This window comes from Trifolium pratense, linkage group LG4, assembly GCF_020283565.1.
Source record: "Trifolium pratense cultivar HEN17-A07 linkage group LG4, ARS_RC_1.1, whole genome shotgun sequence".
NCBI classification, from domain to species: Eukaryota; Viridiplantae; Streptophyta; class Magnoliopsida; order Fabales; family Fabaceae; genus Trifolium; species Trifolium pratense.
This window is the reverse complement of record NC_060062.1, coordinates 47568991-47586211: the sequence shown is the minus strand read 5'-3', so window position 1 is coordinate 47586211 and position 17221 is coordinate 47568991. Positions and strand designations below refer to the sequence as shown.

Genomic DNA, 17221 nt, shown 5'->3' with positions numbered 1-17221 from the left:
TCAAGCCTGAGCATGCCCCATTTGTGAAGAGAACCATTGGTCCCTCCTGGTTCGTCAAAGAAATACCAGTGTTGAATCCTAATGCTGAGGAGGAAATAAATGAAACCTGGACAGCATACTTAGATCCTACCATTCTGTCTATTCGAATTGGTACCCTATCTTCTGAATATGCATTAATTGGGTATCAACCAAATTTGGTCTCTAGACAGTTTGGCTTTTCGCAGCTTCGACCAAAGAGCATGTATATAAGAAAGAAGAACATCGTGCTTGGGACTACTGTGACTTCCACTTTGTATGAAAGGTACATGAAGATTAGTCGTGATAACGTTTATGGCTTCGAGCCATTTGACTTCAACCTTTCTTACTACTGTACACAAGAGTTTGCCAACTGGTGGAGGCGATATTTCGACAGCAAACACCTAGGAGATGCAGTGCTTATCTCGAGGTTGGAGAGTGGGTTTACTCGACCTCAGATAAAGAGAATCGAACAGCAAGTCAAGACTACAGGTAGCTTGTCTATATATGCACTCTCTTTTACCAAATATTCTCATATTGTTTCGATTTAACCTTTTGCTTATGTTTCTTAGTTACCAAGAAACAAGCTGCAGAATCTGTTAAGACAGTTAAAGAGAAAACAACATCAAAGGCAGTTGAGTCTGAAGAGCCTTCTAAGGTACATACTGAATCGAAACTTGTTTTCCTTTGAAAAATTCTAAGTTAAATCTTTATTTTTCTAACCTACTTCTTCTAGGCACGTAAAAGACCAACCAACCTCCCTTCTACTAAGACTGGCCCATCGAAGAAGCCAAAACCTAACACAATAGTCGTCAGTGACGAAGAAGAGGTATAAGTTTTTTCTAATTTACTTTCAAAGTTCCTTCAAATCCATTAACTCAAATGTTTCTTATCTCGACTCCTATTCGCAGGAAGAAGAAGAACAAAGTTTCCAGAGAAAGAGGCGCCAGCCTCCTGTGATTGAAACAAATATCCCAGAAACTACTTCTGATGATCTTTCTACTGAAGAGAAGGAAAAGAAGATGAAAGAAAAGAAAGAAAAGAAGGAAAGGAAAGCGAAGAGGAAAGAGGAAAAGAAGAAAGAAGGAAAGAGAAGTTCAGAGGATCGAACCCGGGATAAAAAGAATAAAAAGTCAAAGTCCTCAAGTGATCCTTCTGCAACCAACCTTAAATCTCCTTCGATCTCGAATGAACAACAAGAGCCTACCCCTGATGCTGAAGTTCAAGAAGATGCTGCTATGCCTGATGCTACATTCAAAGAATCGGACAACATGCCCCAGCAAGACAACAATCCAGAAGTACTTGTACTACTTTACTTGCATTTTCTTATTTATAATAAGTAAAGTTATATTTCCTCAAATTCGATCCTGTCTTTCAGGACATCCTATCGAACAAGTCTAGTGGTGATACTCTCAAAGATAGTGAGACCACTATTTCTGAAAAAATCATACCAGAGCCTAGTCAAGATCAACCAGAGCATCCTATGTCTGCAGAGACTGATAACAAGACTTCTCCTTTCAAGGAATGGAACGAAAATCCAACAGTCGAGGTCAATGCTGATGAAACTTCCTCAGAGGAAGAAGAATTTGATTCTGAAGCCATAAAGGAAGCAGAGGCTGGTGGATCAGAATTGCTACCTGAAACTTCGACATCGAAGCTGTCAGCCAGCCTAGGGCTCGCTGAAGAAGAATTCATTTCCTTGCAAATTCATGATCCTGAGGCTGCTCTAAAACTTCTGATTTCTAAAACAACTACTGATCCCGTAAGTTCGAGTGGACCCAGTAATTCAACTGCTTCAGACTCAGAAATCAATTCCTCTGTTCGACAAGACTCTCTGATTTCAAAGCTATATACTGATTTCATCAATGGAGACATCTTGGCATCAGTTGAGGAGCACCCTGCTAATGCTTTTAAGCATAAATCCTTTTTGAACAAGTTGCACAATCCTCAAACTGACCTCGAAACCTTGGGAAAAGTTATCCAGCTCGAATCGATCTTGGACCAGTTTGCTACCACAGTGCAAAACCTGAAGCGCAACTCTCAGAAACTTGTTGGTCAACAAGCTGCTTATGATGCATTATTTGAGAAGGCCATGGCTGCTCAATCGAAAGTTGACCAAATGAAAGCACAAGTTCAGCAACCAGGTCTTGGGATTCAAGAATGTACCAACAATATTTCCAAGTGGGAGGCAGAAATAGATTCTCTTCGAGCTGAGATTGCTGATCGAGAGAAAAAGATTCTTGAAGAGAAAGCAAAGCGTGCAAAGATTGAAGAAGCTGTTGCTGCTACCACTCAAGAATCTATCCGCGAAGCTGCGAAAGAAGGTATTTCTCACTTCAGTGCTGCCACTGTGATCAAAGAAGAGATCAAATCTCTCGAAGATGCAATCAAGATCCAGACTGTCGAAGTTGGCCTTATTAAGGACCATTATGCTGATTTCAAATCTAAGTGTTTGTCTTAGATTTTCTTTTGATGTTTTTTAATTCTCGAACAATTATCTGGTTTTGTTTTATTTGGTTTGTAACCTTGACAATTGCCTTTTATGGCACTTTTACTTCGTTTATGCCATTTCAATTTTGTTTCGAATATTTATTTTGTGCTAATATTAACTTCTAAAAGCGTTGGTTTATATTTTTTCAAATACTTACCATTTATATTCAATGTTCGCTTTTCTGAAGTCAATTCTTCTATTTCATACGCACCATTCGAAAATACTTGTATTATTTTAAAAGGTCCTTCCCAATTTGGAGACCATTTGCCTAAAACTCTATCTTTTCTGTCCATAGGCAAAATAACTTTCCAAACTAAATTCCCCACGTCAAAGGTTTTTGATTTAACCTTCTTATTATAGGCCTTTGCTACTCTTTCTTTTTGTCTACTTAAAGTATCAAGCGCTCTTAGCCTTTCTTCGTCTAAATCAACCAATTCATCAAACATCATACTCCAATAGTGATCAGTTGGTATCTCCATTTGCCTTTGAATTCTGATAGATTGCAAATAAATTTCTACTGGTAACACAGCATCATGACCATATGTTAATCGAAATGGAGTAAAATTTGTTGATTCTTTAGGGGAATTTCTACATGCCCATAAGACTTGATTTAAAGTCTTGTTCCAATTTCTTGGCTTTTGAGCAATATGTTTTCTGATTAATCCAATTATAATTTTATTGGCAGCTTCTACTTGACCATTTGCTTGTGCATAATAAGGTGTCGAAGTCAAAAGTTTAAACCCTGTTTGCCTGGCGAATTCTTGCATCTTTCGACCAGTAAACACTGAACCTTGATCAGTTGTGATGGTTTCAGGAATTCCAAACCTATAAATAATGTGGTTTTGGATAAAACTTATAACTTCTTCTTGATCAACGTTAGGCAGGGGTATAGCCTCGATCCATTTGGTAAAATAATCAACACCAACTATTATGTATTTTTGATTTTTTGATGATGCTGGTTTTATTTCACCAATTAAATCCAATGCCCAACCTCTAAATGGCCAAGGTTTTATTATCGAATGTAATTCACTTGCAGGTACGTGTTGGATTCCTGCATGTTTTTGACATTCTTGACAACCTTTAGCAAAATCTATGCAATCTTTTAACATAGATGGCCAGTACATGCCTTGTCGAACTAAAAACCACTTCATCTTATGGCCGGATTGGTGAGAACCGCAAGCCCCACTATGAACATCGGATATTGCTATGTAGGCCTCATTCTCACTAAGGCATTTCAACAGTACCCCTTCGAGGGTCTTTTTAAACAATTCATTACCAATGATCACATAATTTGATGCCCTATATTTGATCTTTCGAGGAGCACTCCCGACTGGATTTTCCAAATATTCTACAATTGGTTTTCTCCAATCACCATCTATTAAATTGTCAATGACCAAAATTTGGAGTTCATCATAATTCATTTCTTTATCAGAATTATTTATGTCATTTGGTGACATCTCTGCCCCCTCAAGTTTTGGTATTGACAATTCCAATTGCATTGGCTCATTAGAAATCAATTTTTCTTTGATTTCTATTAATTGTTCTAGCTTTTCTTTGGACACTTTGTATCCTGAAGCAATCTGGGCTAAGTCATTTGCTTCTTGATTTTCTATTCGAGGAACATGTTCTATGTCAATCGAATCGAAACGTTTTAGTAACGCATTTGCTATGACAAAATAACGAATCAAATGCTCTTTGATACATTTGTATTCTTTTGTCAGTTGTTTCAAAACTAGTTCTGAATCACCTTTTATTTTAACGTCTTTTGCCCCCAGGCTTAATAATATTTCTAATCCTGCTATCAAAGCCTCATATTCAGCCTCATTGTTCGAACAAATACCATTAATCCTGTATTTGAACTTAGTAGGAATTTTTTGTGGGGAAATTATCAAAATACCTATTCCAGTACCATGTTGATGTCTAGACCCATCGAAATACAGAATCCATGGTTCTAGGGCAATGTAATCTTGAGGTGATTCGATTGCTGAATGATCAACAATGAAGTCAGCCACTATTTGGCCTTTAATTGCTTTCAAAGGTTTGTATGAAAGTGAATACTCAGAAAGAGCTAAAGCCCATCTCCCAATTCGACTATGTAAAATTGGTTTTAGCAACATATGTTTAATAACATCATAATGAGAATAAACATAAACATCAATAGGCTTTATATAATGCTTCAATTTCATACAAGAAAAGTACAAACAAAGACAAAGCTTTTCAATACTACTATATCTAGTTTCAACATCATTAAGGACTCTACTTAGATAATAAATGGCCTTTTCTTCGCCATTTTCGTCCTCTTGGGCTAACATACTACCTAATGTGGTATCAGATGCTGAAATATACAACTTCATAAACTTATTTCTAATTGGTGGCATCAGAGTTGGAGGATTAGACAAATATCTTTTGATTGCATCGAATGCTTCTTGCTGATCCTGCCCCCAAGTAAAAACATCCTCTTTCTTGAGTCGAAGCAATGGTAAAAAAGCTTGAGCTTTACCACTTAGATTCGAAATGAATCTTCTCAGAAAGTTGATTTTTCCCAACAAGGATTGAAGTTGCTTTTTGTTTGTTGGAGGGTTAGTCTCCAAAATCGCTTTTGTCTTGTTTTGGTTTATCTCAATGCCTTTTTTATGCACCACAAACCCAAGGAAATCTCCTGCATGTACACAAAAAGCACATTTCAATGGATTCATTTTCAATCCATATTTCCTCATTCTTTCGAATGACTTTTTTAAACAAACCAAATGATCATTTTGTGATGATGATTTAACAATAATATCATCAATATATACTTGCATAAAAGTATCTATAAAATCATGGAAAATTGAGTTCATAGCTCTTTGGTATGTGGCTCCAGCATTTTTCAATCCAAATGGCATTACGACCCATTCATAGGTACCCAAAGCCCCTGGGCATCGAAAAGCTGTTTTTGCCACATCTTCCTCAGCGATAAAAATTTGGTTATATCCAGAATACCCATCTAACATGCTAAGATATTCGAAGCCTGCTGCTGAATCTATTAACATTTCTGCTACAGGCATCGAATATTCATCTTTAGGGGTAGCATTATTTAAATCCCTAAAATCTATACATATTCTAAGAGAACCATTTTTCTTAATGACAGGAACTATATTTGCTAACCATTCGACATACCTGGCAGTCCGGATGAACTTGCTTCTCAGCAGCCTTTCAATTTCCTCCTTGATCTTAGATAGGATTTCTGGTGCAAATCTTCTTGGTGATTGTTTAACTGGTTTCTTGTCTGGTCGAATGGGTAATCTATGTTCGACCAAATTTCTGTCTAGACCTGGCATTTCATTGTAATCCCAAGCGAAACAATCTTTGAACTCTTTAAGGAGTTCGACCAGTTTATCACGCAAGTCCTTTGGGATATTGGCACTTATGTACGTTGGCCTTTTGATAGAGCCATCTCCAATATCTATTTCTTCCAAAGGATCTTGGGCCTGCATCTTTTGACTGGAACTGGAAGGATCTTTCTCAAATCCTAATGGTTCTTCATCATAGATGCAGTCCATTTTTTGAGTCATTGGCAATAATTTGCCATTTTCACAATGGTTGGCTTCGATAGCCATATTTTCTTGCAGCATTGTGGCTTCTAAAGCCATCTCTATCTTGTTTTCGGCCATGTAAGCCGAAATCTTGGCCCAAGCATTGGGCTTAGTCATCGTAGTATTCTTCAAGGTCCCACCCAGTTGGGCGGACTTTGCCTTCATCCACATGTGGACCTTCGTCTATCTCCTCTCTCTCCCAAATGAATCCATGAGTTGGATCCAATTTGACAGAATGGTAGACATTATCAGCAGGGGCATAGGCATATCCCTGTTCAGTGCATGGCGATATATTCGCCAATTTCTTATCAAATGAATGCTTGGTTATGTGGTGTGTTTCAGCCCTAAAATAACTTTGATCGGCTTCGATATTTTCTACCACACCATCATCTCTCCAAATACTCACTCTCTGATGGAGAGTCGAAGGCACTGCTCCAACACCATGTATCCACTCCCTTCCTAGAAGCAGATTATAATTGGCCTTCGATGCTACAACCAAAAACAAAGTTGGCCTAACAGTGCTGCCAACTGCCACATCGACTTGAATTGCCCCCAGCGAGAAACCAGTCTCACCTTCGTAATTCGAAAGAACGATGTTATGAGGGTGCAAGTCAGTAGAGAATTTACCAATCTTGGTAATCATGAATTCTGGCATTAGGTTTACTGCTGCTCCTCCATCAATCAACACTTTGTTGACCCCCACATTGTTTACTTTGGCCTGAATAAAGAGGGGTTTCAAATGATTCTTCATTCCCTCAGTTGGCCTCTCAAAATTGGCCATCTGTTCCTCTAAGCAGCCATTATTCATTACATAATAACACATTGGCTTGTGTAAAGCCAATTCAGACTCATCAAATTCATCCTCCCCTTCAGTCACTTCTGACCACACGTCATATTCAGCAGGGAGAATCGACACTACGTTCACTAGCACATCAAACTCGGGATCTGAATCGAGGAGATCCTCATCTTCCATGTTTTCTCCTTCAAACTCATTCTCAACCTTTTGATCATCCTCTGGTTGAGTCAATCTTTCTTTCAGAGGCCTTCTAGCCACTTCGACAACTTGTTTTCCTTTGTTGTCTTCAGTCTTTTGAGCCTCTTGAAGGGAGAGCCTTTGTTGGCGCTGATGCCTACGCCATTGTGTGCGGGTCATGGGATTCTTTCCCTTGTAATTGTTTCTGTAAGCATACTTCTTCGAATCGACAGAATGACTCGAACTTCCCTTGTCAACAGAATTTCTGACAAAGTTGGATGCATGACCATGAACCCATTTGTTCATTGGTGATTTGTTGGATGGCACAAAAGTATTTGGGTTGCCCAACCTTTGATGTATTGGTTTAGCATGCGCCATGTTCTGTTTTTTCATTGGCCTTGAGTTTGGCCAATTCTCTTTGTTTCTTCTGAATGGTATAAACTTGTTAAGGCCCTCAGTAGCCTTCTTGTCGAATACAGCACTGCACCTTGGGCAAAGCATCACCTCCGACTTGTTAAGCTTACACCTTTGTAGAAAATCAATCAGTTCCTCTTCAGCCCCAGGATATACTACTTTCATTTTCTCATAGTACTCATTCTCTGGAATAGAAACTAATTGAGCGCCTCCTGATAAGTCCATGGCATCGATCATCAAGCATTCGACCGGTTCCACATAGGAAGCATCAGATATTTGTAGTGGATCTTCGTCAATTTTCATCTTGTGTCCGGATTTCTCTCCAAACTTCAGCCTTCCATCTTTCAAAGCCTTTTGAACCAGATCCCTGAAAAGAACACATTGTGAGGTTTTATGACCCAAAAAATTATGAAATTTGCAGAAACCTCTTTTCTTTTGTTGTTCAAGGGGAGGCACTTTCAATCCCTTTGGAACAACAATTTGGCCATCAGTAACCAACAAATCGAATATTTCATCACATTTAGTTATATCAAACGAATAAGTTTTAGCGACAAATTTATCATTCTTGGGTTCGACAGGATTTTTTCCATTCGAAGGTTTTAGTAATTTGCAGACATAAGGGGGCCCAGGTTTTAATTCGGCCACATTAATTTCATTATCCTCTATGTCTCCATAGTTTATTACATATTCCTCATCATCATCATCTATAGTTTCAACATAAGCAATCTTTTCTCTCTTCTGAAACTTCGATGATCTAGCCTTCTCAGCCTTAAGGCGTTCGACCTGTCTTACCCTATCTGCTAATTGTGCCATGTCTCTTAGATGTTGCGTATCTAATTTCTTTCGAATTGAATAGTCTAGGCCTCCAGCAGCCATTTCGACTAATTCATGTTCAGGCACTTGGGTAAAGCATCTAGCCTTAAGTAGCCTAAATCGATTCAAATAGTCATCTATGGACTCTGGTGTCTTTCTCCTGACACTGGCCAATTCCTTCAAACTAATCTTAGATTGGCCCATATAAAACTGTTCATGGAAAGCCCTCTCCAATTGAGTCCAATGCTGAATCGAACGGGGGGGAAGAGTTGTGAACCAAGTGAAAGCATTTTTTGTAAGGGAATTTGGGAAATATTTCAACCTTAAATTTTCGTTATCTGCCAAATTTCCTGCTTCGGCAAAAAATCTTGCCACATGTTCCACTGTTGACTCAGTTGTGTCCCCAGCAAACTTTGTGAATTTGGGGATCTTCCATCCCCTTGGCAATTCAGTTTGTAACACGTATTCAGATAATGGGGAAATGAAGTTAGGCCTGTGTAGGCCAACATTGAAACCGTTTTGAGTTAAGATGGTTTCGACTAAATTTGCCAAGTTATCTTGTTGCGCAAAATTATTTCTTTGCACATTTCTAATTACTTCGTCAGCATTTTGATTTCGATTAACCAAAATTACTTCAGGCTCTGGCACATGGTGCACTACTGGAGCCGGTGGTTCCTCTTGTACCACTTGTGGTACTTGATTGTTTGGAACTTCATTGTTCACATGAAACCCTTGGTTCTGAACCTGTGTTTGGTTTCGAATGGGCTGAAGGTTTTGGTTAGGCATTGTAGGAGTACCAAAGAAATCTGCAATCCGCCCCATCTGATGGGCTAGCAACTGATAATTATTATTTGTATTGTTGATTAAAGGGTTCAAAATAGTCCCCAATTGTGAAGTCAGAGTGTTAACCATTTCATGATTACTCTCGTCCATTTGTTGTCGAAAAGACATCATAGTTACATTGGTTAAATTTTGTAAGGCAATATCTCTGGTCCTATTTCCCACAACAGAGGCTGCTGGGGAAGGCATGGTACTCCTGTCAGGATTTGGGTTAGAATTATGTAAGCCTGCCATCAAAGAATCTGGCATTCCTAGTCCTGATTGGTTCAATAAAAACGATCGAATGGGGCTCCTTACATCTTCAGCACCAGGCTGACTGCCTCCTATACCATGTGATACTAACGAAGATATCGACCCAGATACAGTCGAACTCGTTGAGGGCATTGTTACCCCTATATTCCCAAAACTGACTGCAGGAACGCTCGAAGCAGATGTTCCAGAGCCTTGGGCCATGACAGTAGCGTTACTAATTGACGCTTGTGTTGGCTGTCCTTCAGGATTTGGGACATTGTTGTTATTGTTTTGATTATTATTTGGTGGTCTAACCATTTTTGATCTAGATTTGACACTAGTTAAATTTGGTAAAGATTTACCACTTCTCAAATGCATACAAAATCAAAACACAAACTATAAACACTAACTGTCTTAATACTTGTAAAAGGATTTTTAGAAAATAAACTTCTTTTAACAATGTAAATTGCACAAAACAACCCGTCCCACTGGGCGTGCCAATTTGTTTACACTGATTTTTGGTAAACAACCGCTAGTTTAAATTAATTACTTGAGAGATCAACTAGTAAATCTCGGGACAATTGTTCATGCATTTTGTTAAAGTAAATTTGGAAGTTTATCTTTAAAGACATCCTTATTTTATAAAAGAACAATATGTTTAATTTCTGAAACATATGTTAGATGCAATTAAAGCAAGTTCACTCGAACGAGGGAACTAATGAAAAGCAGAATTTGTAAATGCTTTAAGAAAATAAAGACTTATGAAAAGTAAATTTGCATTTAGAATGTAAAAGTTACAAAGAAAATGTAAAGGTTCACCGATTCATACATCTTTCTCGAGTAACTCGTTTCTCGCTTTAACATGGATACTTTGAGTGTTTGAGATTTTGTGTAAATGAATTGTGACCCCTACTTCGACTACACATACTTCTATTTATAGAAAATTAAGCAACGTCTATCCTAACGTTAAACTACTAAACTTCAGCCACGCGTCCTTCGCATTTGAAATGAACCAAGGCCTTTAAACCGTTGTAACCGTCGAAGTCGAATCACACTTAAATGATAAAAATGCTCTAAGTCCATAACTCTTGACTACTTCGATTCGTTGGCTTCTATCGAAAGATTCTTCAGTCTCGAGCTATGAAGCTTTTCCATTAGGATTCTCTTGTTCTTAAAGACATTACCCTTAACCTTCATTTAAACGATAAGAGAAAGAATCTCTCTTGTTTTTGAAGACATTAAAGACTAAGGCTACCTAAAGCCATTTCAACAGGTTTTTATAGCAATAAATGTCTTTGGAACCTGGAGATTATAACATATTTTACCTTGAGCTAAAATATGGGATAACACCATGCACGGTGCATCATAGCTTGTGCGTATAAAAGGATTTGATTTGAAGGGGAAGAACTTACCTGATAAATTTACCGATAAAAATAAGTTGTTTTTTTTACTAAAAGATAAGTCATTGTTAACGGAGAAAAAAAACTCACTTTAATCTCTTAGACAAGAACTCAATTTAGTCATACATCTATATAACCGAAAAACTAATTTATTATTTATATAAAAGTATCTTAGACTAATTAGTTTTTTTTTTAACTAGTATTCAGTCTACCGGACCATTTAATCTAATTCGAAAATCAGCTCTAGTATCAATTTGCCGTTGCGGGTCATCGAATTAGATATTATTTTTTGTCATAGCTGTTAACCTACCTGCAAGGAAATTGCAATAATGCGTAGACTAGTGATAACGACAAAGGAAATTGCAAAGAAATTACTAACCTTTGGTAAAGAAACAAGAAACTTCATCATATAAGATTATATATAGCTCTATCTCCAGTTCAGAGGTTTGAAATAATAACTTTAGCATTTCAATGTAATCTAAGAGATACCCACAAACTTTGAAAGATCAAGTCATAATTTCTTAGGTACTATATTTCAATATTTTCTTTATTTTCATATTATAAACTTTCAATTTAAATTACTACTACACTAGATAAATCCTTGTTGAAACAACCTAGTATTTCTCGACCTAGTTTTAGTTAGTTATTCATGGGAGAAACAACAGAATTAGATGCTATTACATCACAGCTTCAACAAACATACAAACAAGTTCAACATGACCAAACATCCATGAGATGTTTTAGGTCAACTCTACAAGATTTGTCTCCAATTGTTCAAGAAATCAACCAATTTAATGAACAATTGAACCCACCTAGAGAAGAAATCAAGACTCTTATAAAAGAAAATCATGCAGAACAAGAACAAAGGGTTGACCAGAAGAATCTTTGTTGGAACAAGTTTTTTTCTTGGTTTCAGCTTTGTATGAATGGAATTTTGCATAAAAAGAAGGATGATTTTCATTCTGATGATAATGACGATAAGCAAAAAGTTATGGCAAAAGATGTTAAGGATACACTTTATAAGTTGAGAGAAGTTCTTGAGATTCTTAATAAGGAGAATTTTGAGAAGAAATTAAGTGGATCTGGAGGACCAATTTTTAAGGGTCCTTTTGGTGTTCCTGAAAATTCTGAATTTACTGTTGGTTTGGATTTGCAATTGATGAAGTTGAAGACTGAACTTCTTAAAGATGGAAGATCTACCCTTTTGGTCACTGGAATGGGTGGATTGGGAAAAACCACTCTGGCTAAGAAGCTATGTTGGGATGAACAAGTTAAGGGTATGTTATAAATCTTTTTTTATTCTCTCATGTATGTATGATAAATAGACTAATTTGTTATTCTTACTTAGGAATTTTTCATGGTCTTATGGAGTTATGATTATTATATAAGATTTGTGTAGAGTGATAGTTATTAGCTCATCAATAATTTATGAATATATTATTCAAATTTTGCAAACATTTAGTGTTTTGTAGTATGATCCTATTTGGATAAACAATTTAATTAAACATTTATAGCGTAAGCGTTTATCATATAAGTGTTTATTCATATGCTGTTTCTATAACAAGAGTTAAAATTAAGTCAAATTGTTTCTATATAAGCTATAAGTAAGTTGTTTTCATAAACTATTTTGGAGAGCTTATGGAAATAAACTGAAAACAACTTAGGGCTCGTTTGGATTGACTTATTTTTGAGGTTATGCGAAACAAATTATGCAAATAAATAAGCTTTTATGTATTATTATAAAATTTTCAAGGTAGTTTATGATAAAATAGCTTATAAAGATACAATTTTTGTCCGTGAAATAGCTTATTTGCATAAGCTCAAAAATAAGCCGAATTCAAACGGCCCTTAGTTGTTTCGTAAGTTCTACCAAACAGTCTCATAAATGTTTATGTAAATAGATAAACTCAAATAAGTAAATCCAAATATGGGCTGTTTAGTGATAAGTTTATAAGAATTTTTTGTTATTGTGATATAACATAGTGAAATTAATACATGCAAACACACACACACATATATGCCTTATGTGTTGTGGTAGGAGATATCAAATACTCTGGCCTTATTGTTCTCTTTTGATTCATTAGGTAAATTCCGGGGAAATATTTTATTTGTCGTCTTCTCAAAAACACCCCAATTGAAAACTATTGTAGAGAGACTTTTTGAACACTGTGGAAATCCAGTGCCAGAGTTTCAAAGTGAAGAAGATGCAATTAATAGATTGGGACTTATGCTGAAGAAAAATGAGGGAAGTCCAATATTGTTGGTCCTGGATGATGTTTGGCCTGGATCAGAAGACCTCGTTGAGAAATTTCAATTCCAGATATCAGATTATAAAATTTTAGTGACTTCAAGGGTTGCAATATCTAGATTTGACAAAACCTTTATCCTAAAGCCTCTTGTTCACGAAGATGCAGTAACCCTTTTCGGTCACTACATACACTCGGGAAAAACTCATTTAAATATTCCTGACACAGATCTAATCGAAAAGGTGCTTATCCTTCTTGTACTTACACCATTTGAGCACCGATGCTATATTATCTATTGTTACTGACGATATTCATGTGCTTTGAAATATAGGTTGTAGAAAATTGCAAGGGTTTACCTCTTGCCATTAAAGTGATCGCAACATCACTCAGTAATCGACCATATGAGTTGTGGGAAAAGATTGTGAAGGAACTTTCTCAAGGCCGTTCTATACTTGATTCTAATATGGAATTACTTACTCGCCTCCGCAAGATCTTGGATGTTTTGGAAGATAATCCCATTAACAAGGAGTGCTTCATGGACCTAGCTTTATTCCCCGAAGACCAGAGAATTCCTGTTGCTGCTCTGATTGATATGTGGGCAGAGTTGTATGGACTAGATAACAACGGCATAGAAGCAATGAACATCATCAACAAATTAGACTCTATGAATATGGCTAATCTCTTAGTAGCTAGGTACAATTTACTACTGCTATTTTCTTCAAGGCCACTTAATCCAAATATATCTAACATGAAATATGAGACAAAAATTCATTAGCTGGTGTAGCTATTATGAGAAGCATGGAATTCCTCGATTAACATTATAAATTGATCATTTGTCTTGGATTAAATTTAAACTTCTCCGATTTTGTAACTATTGTAATATGCTTTTATTCTTCTGATCTTAAGGGAAGAAGTCAATAATTGCAATTAAACTATCTAATACAGAATATGTATTTTTCATTTAGTGGTAGAATTTTTATCTTTAAGGAATACTAAAACTTATGTTCATTTCCCAGGAAAAATGCAAGTGACACTGAAAATTACTACTACAATAACCACTTTATCGTCCTTCATGATCTACTAAGAGAGCTTGGAAATTATCAAAACAACCAAGGACCTATTGAACAAAGAAAAAGACTTCTTATTGACATTAATGAATACAAACGTGATCAGTGGCTTGCGGAGAAGCAGCGAGGCGCAATGTCCTGCATTTTGTCCAAATTTGTTAAATGGTGTGTCAAACCAAAGCCTCGGCAGGTCCCAGCCCGTACATTGTCTATATCAATTGGTTAGTTATACTTGCATACTTTTCTTTAAATATATTCACTAACTTACAAGTTAAAAATGCTTTTATTTTTTCATCGTCCACAATTGATCCCGTATGGATTGTTTTTGCAGATGAAAATTGTGCGTCAGATTGGTCTCAAATTCAACCAGATCAGGTCGAGGTTCTGATTTTAAATCTTCAAACCAAGCAGTACTCATTTCCAGAGTCAATGAAAGAAATGAGCAAACTAAGAGTTCTGATAGTCATAAACCACGGTTTCCGTCCTTGTGAACTGAACAATTTTGAAGTACTTAACTCTTTATCCAACTTGAACAGAATTAGGCTTGAGCGAGTTTCTGTTCCTTCCTTTGGCACATTCAAGAATCTGAAAAAATTATCCCTCTACATGTGTAATACAAGACTAGCTTTTGAAAAGGGTAGCATCGAAATTTCTGATTCATTTCCAAATTTAGAAGATTTGAGCATTGACTATTGCAAGGAATTGATGGCATTGCCTAGTGGGGTGTGTGATATTACCTCATTAAAGAAGATCAGTATTACTAATTGCCATAAGCTTTCGTCGCTGCCCAAAGATATTGGAAAGTTGGAGAATTTGGAACTCTTGAGCCTGATTTCCTGCACTGATTTGCTAGAGCTACCAGATTCTATTGGAAGGCTTTTAAATCTAAGACTACTTGACATTTCCAACTGCTTAAGCCTTTCAAGTTTGCCCGAGGACATTGGCAATCTGTGTAATCTAAGAAATCTCTACATGACTAGTTGTGCAAGCTGCGAGTTGCCACTATCAGTTGTCAATCTTGAAAATTTAAAAGTGATATGCGATGAAGAGACAGCTGCTTCGTGGGAATCTTTCGAATCTATGATTTCCAATTTAACTATAGAGGTTCCTAAAGTTGAAGTCAATTTAAATTGGCTTCATGCAATTTGCTCTTAACACATAGATAATGATAGGGACTTGGGTATTATGGGGGGTGTTCTTCAAATACTTGAATACTTATCATGTGCATCAGAGCTGGTTCTGGTGCCTCGGAATTGGCTACCTATGAAAGGGTTGACCCAAAAGGCCGAATAAGGCATCGGACGCCAGCTCTCAAGACGGTGCTTTGATAGGAAGATGGTATTGTGGGGTGTCCAAGTCCTTATCGATTAGCATGGGAAGCTTGGTGGAGTATTTAAGTGGCTTCGTTTGTTCTTCTCCCTTGATAGCTAACTTTTAAGGGAGGGCTCCTTAAGTATCCAAATTCAAAGAGATATGTCAATTTCCAGGCTAGCTACTATGAGTGGCAGGTCATTTGGCAACATCTAGGGTCATTCAATTACAGCTATTAGAATATGTCAATTTTCAAGGCAAGCAACTTGCCTACATGTCTCAAAAAAGGCTTCCATGTTTAAGATCCACAGTTGGGAAGAAATCAAAAGCAAAAGAATCGACGAAAAGGAAGAATAACAGGGATACTGATGCTACACCACAAGAAGATGAAAACCATTCATGATTGTTTTTCAGCACCTGCTGCTGCATCAGAGGTGGATAATTTATAGCTGTTTATGCAAAAATAAGAAGAGCAACATGATGGTTATGCACTGGTCGTCGTTGTGAACACAAACATCATCTAGTAGTATTAACATTGACAATCATTGGCCAAAAGCGCAAGTTGATTCGTCAAAATAATGTTCAAGAAGTTGAGCAAAGGCTAATCTTCGTTTTGTTTCTTCTAACTATCGTGTCTGGTAAAAAATTTGTTTGCTCTGCACTTGTTTTTTCCTTCGCAGGTTTTATCCCATTGGGCTTTCCAGATAAGGATTTTAACGAGACATGTGTTGTTTTTACTCTTGGTGTTTAATTTGGGTTAGCTTTCAATATTTGTAATTTCTCTTTTTTATTTTGATCCTACGGTTGATATGTGGTTAGAAATCCATGATGAAGATGATTTGAGTGCATTGGAGAAAATTTAAGCACAGGTCAATTGTGAACATTGTTGATATTGTTGTTTTTTCTTTTAATAAGGTGGGGTGGCTCTTAAAACAATTTGATATTATGTGTGATTTTCTTGTAAAGCCACTAACTGCCACTTGTATAATTATTCACATTAAATAAAACTGTTGATTTTTCTGCTTGGCAAGAAAGAAAGAGACAAATATGATAGATGAGTTTTGCGCCATTAGGCGCCAATAAGGTGCAAGTAGTAGTACCTTGTTTTAATTTATCTTGGCTTTTAATTTTATAATAATCCGAACAAGATTGGGTTAATATACTTGTCAAAGTCATTTACATAGTCTTCATAACAAATTATCAACAAAAAAAATAGTCTTCATAACATAAGTCTTCATTGATTGGATAAGCCTGAAAGCCTTGGTCAATCAAGGATTCAAGGTCGATGTTCACTTCCATCCTGTGGACATAATTTACAAAGAAATTTTTTATAAAAACTTTAAATGAATTTTTTTTTAATAGTTTATTCCTAAAATGTTATTTTAGCTATTTTATCATTTTATTAAAAAAAAAAATTGTATATCAAAATTTAAAAAAATACTTAATTTTGAAGTTATTTCAAATACATTTTCATAAAAAATCATTTTTGAAATATAACTTTTTGAAAAAATTGTGATTTTGACTATATTTTGATCTTCAATAATATATGTTTAAGTTAACATGCATGGGTATTGCAAAACTTTTTTTTTTTTGCCTAAGGACGTGCCAACCAGTTTACATGGAATATGTGAAAAACTAATGTAGATTAATATTAACTTAAATAGGCCTAATGTAGATTAATAAACTTAAATTACCGAAAAAGTTAATAAATTTATAATTTAATCAAAGTACAAATTTTAATATATAAATAATAATAGTAGTAAAAATATTATTCATATTAACTTAAATAGGCTGGTGTATTAGGCTAAAATACTTTTTTAATGGTCTGCAACCTGCTTATTTAACTAA

At 36.1% G+C, this 17221-nt stretch overlaps 1 protein-coding gene across 1 annotated transcript; it reads left to right on the top strand.

Moving 5' to 3' along the window:
• Nucleotides 1-10872: 10872 nt before the first annotated feature.
• On the top strand, nucleotides 10873-16407 carry LOC123881609 (probable disease resistance protein At5g66900). Its single transcript, XM_045930334.1, has 5 exons — nucleotides 10873-12026; nucleotides 12834-13237; nucleotides 13327-13688; nucleotides 14012-14283; nucleotides 14394-16407. Exons 1-5 carry the CDS (start codon nucleotides 11399-11401, stop codon nucleotides 15215-15217), a joined length of 2490 nt encoding a protein of 829 aa, XP_045786290.1. The 5' UTR covers nucleotides 10873-11398; the 3' UTR covers nucleotides 15218-16407.
• The last annotated feature ends 814 nt before the right edge of the window (nucleotides 16408-17221 follow it).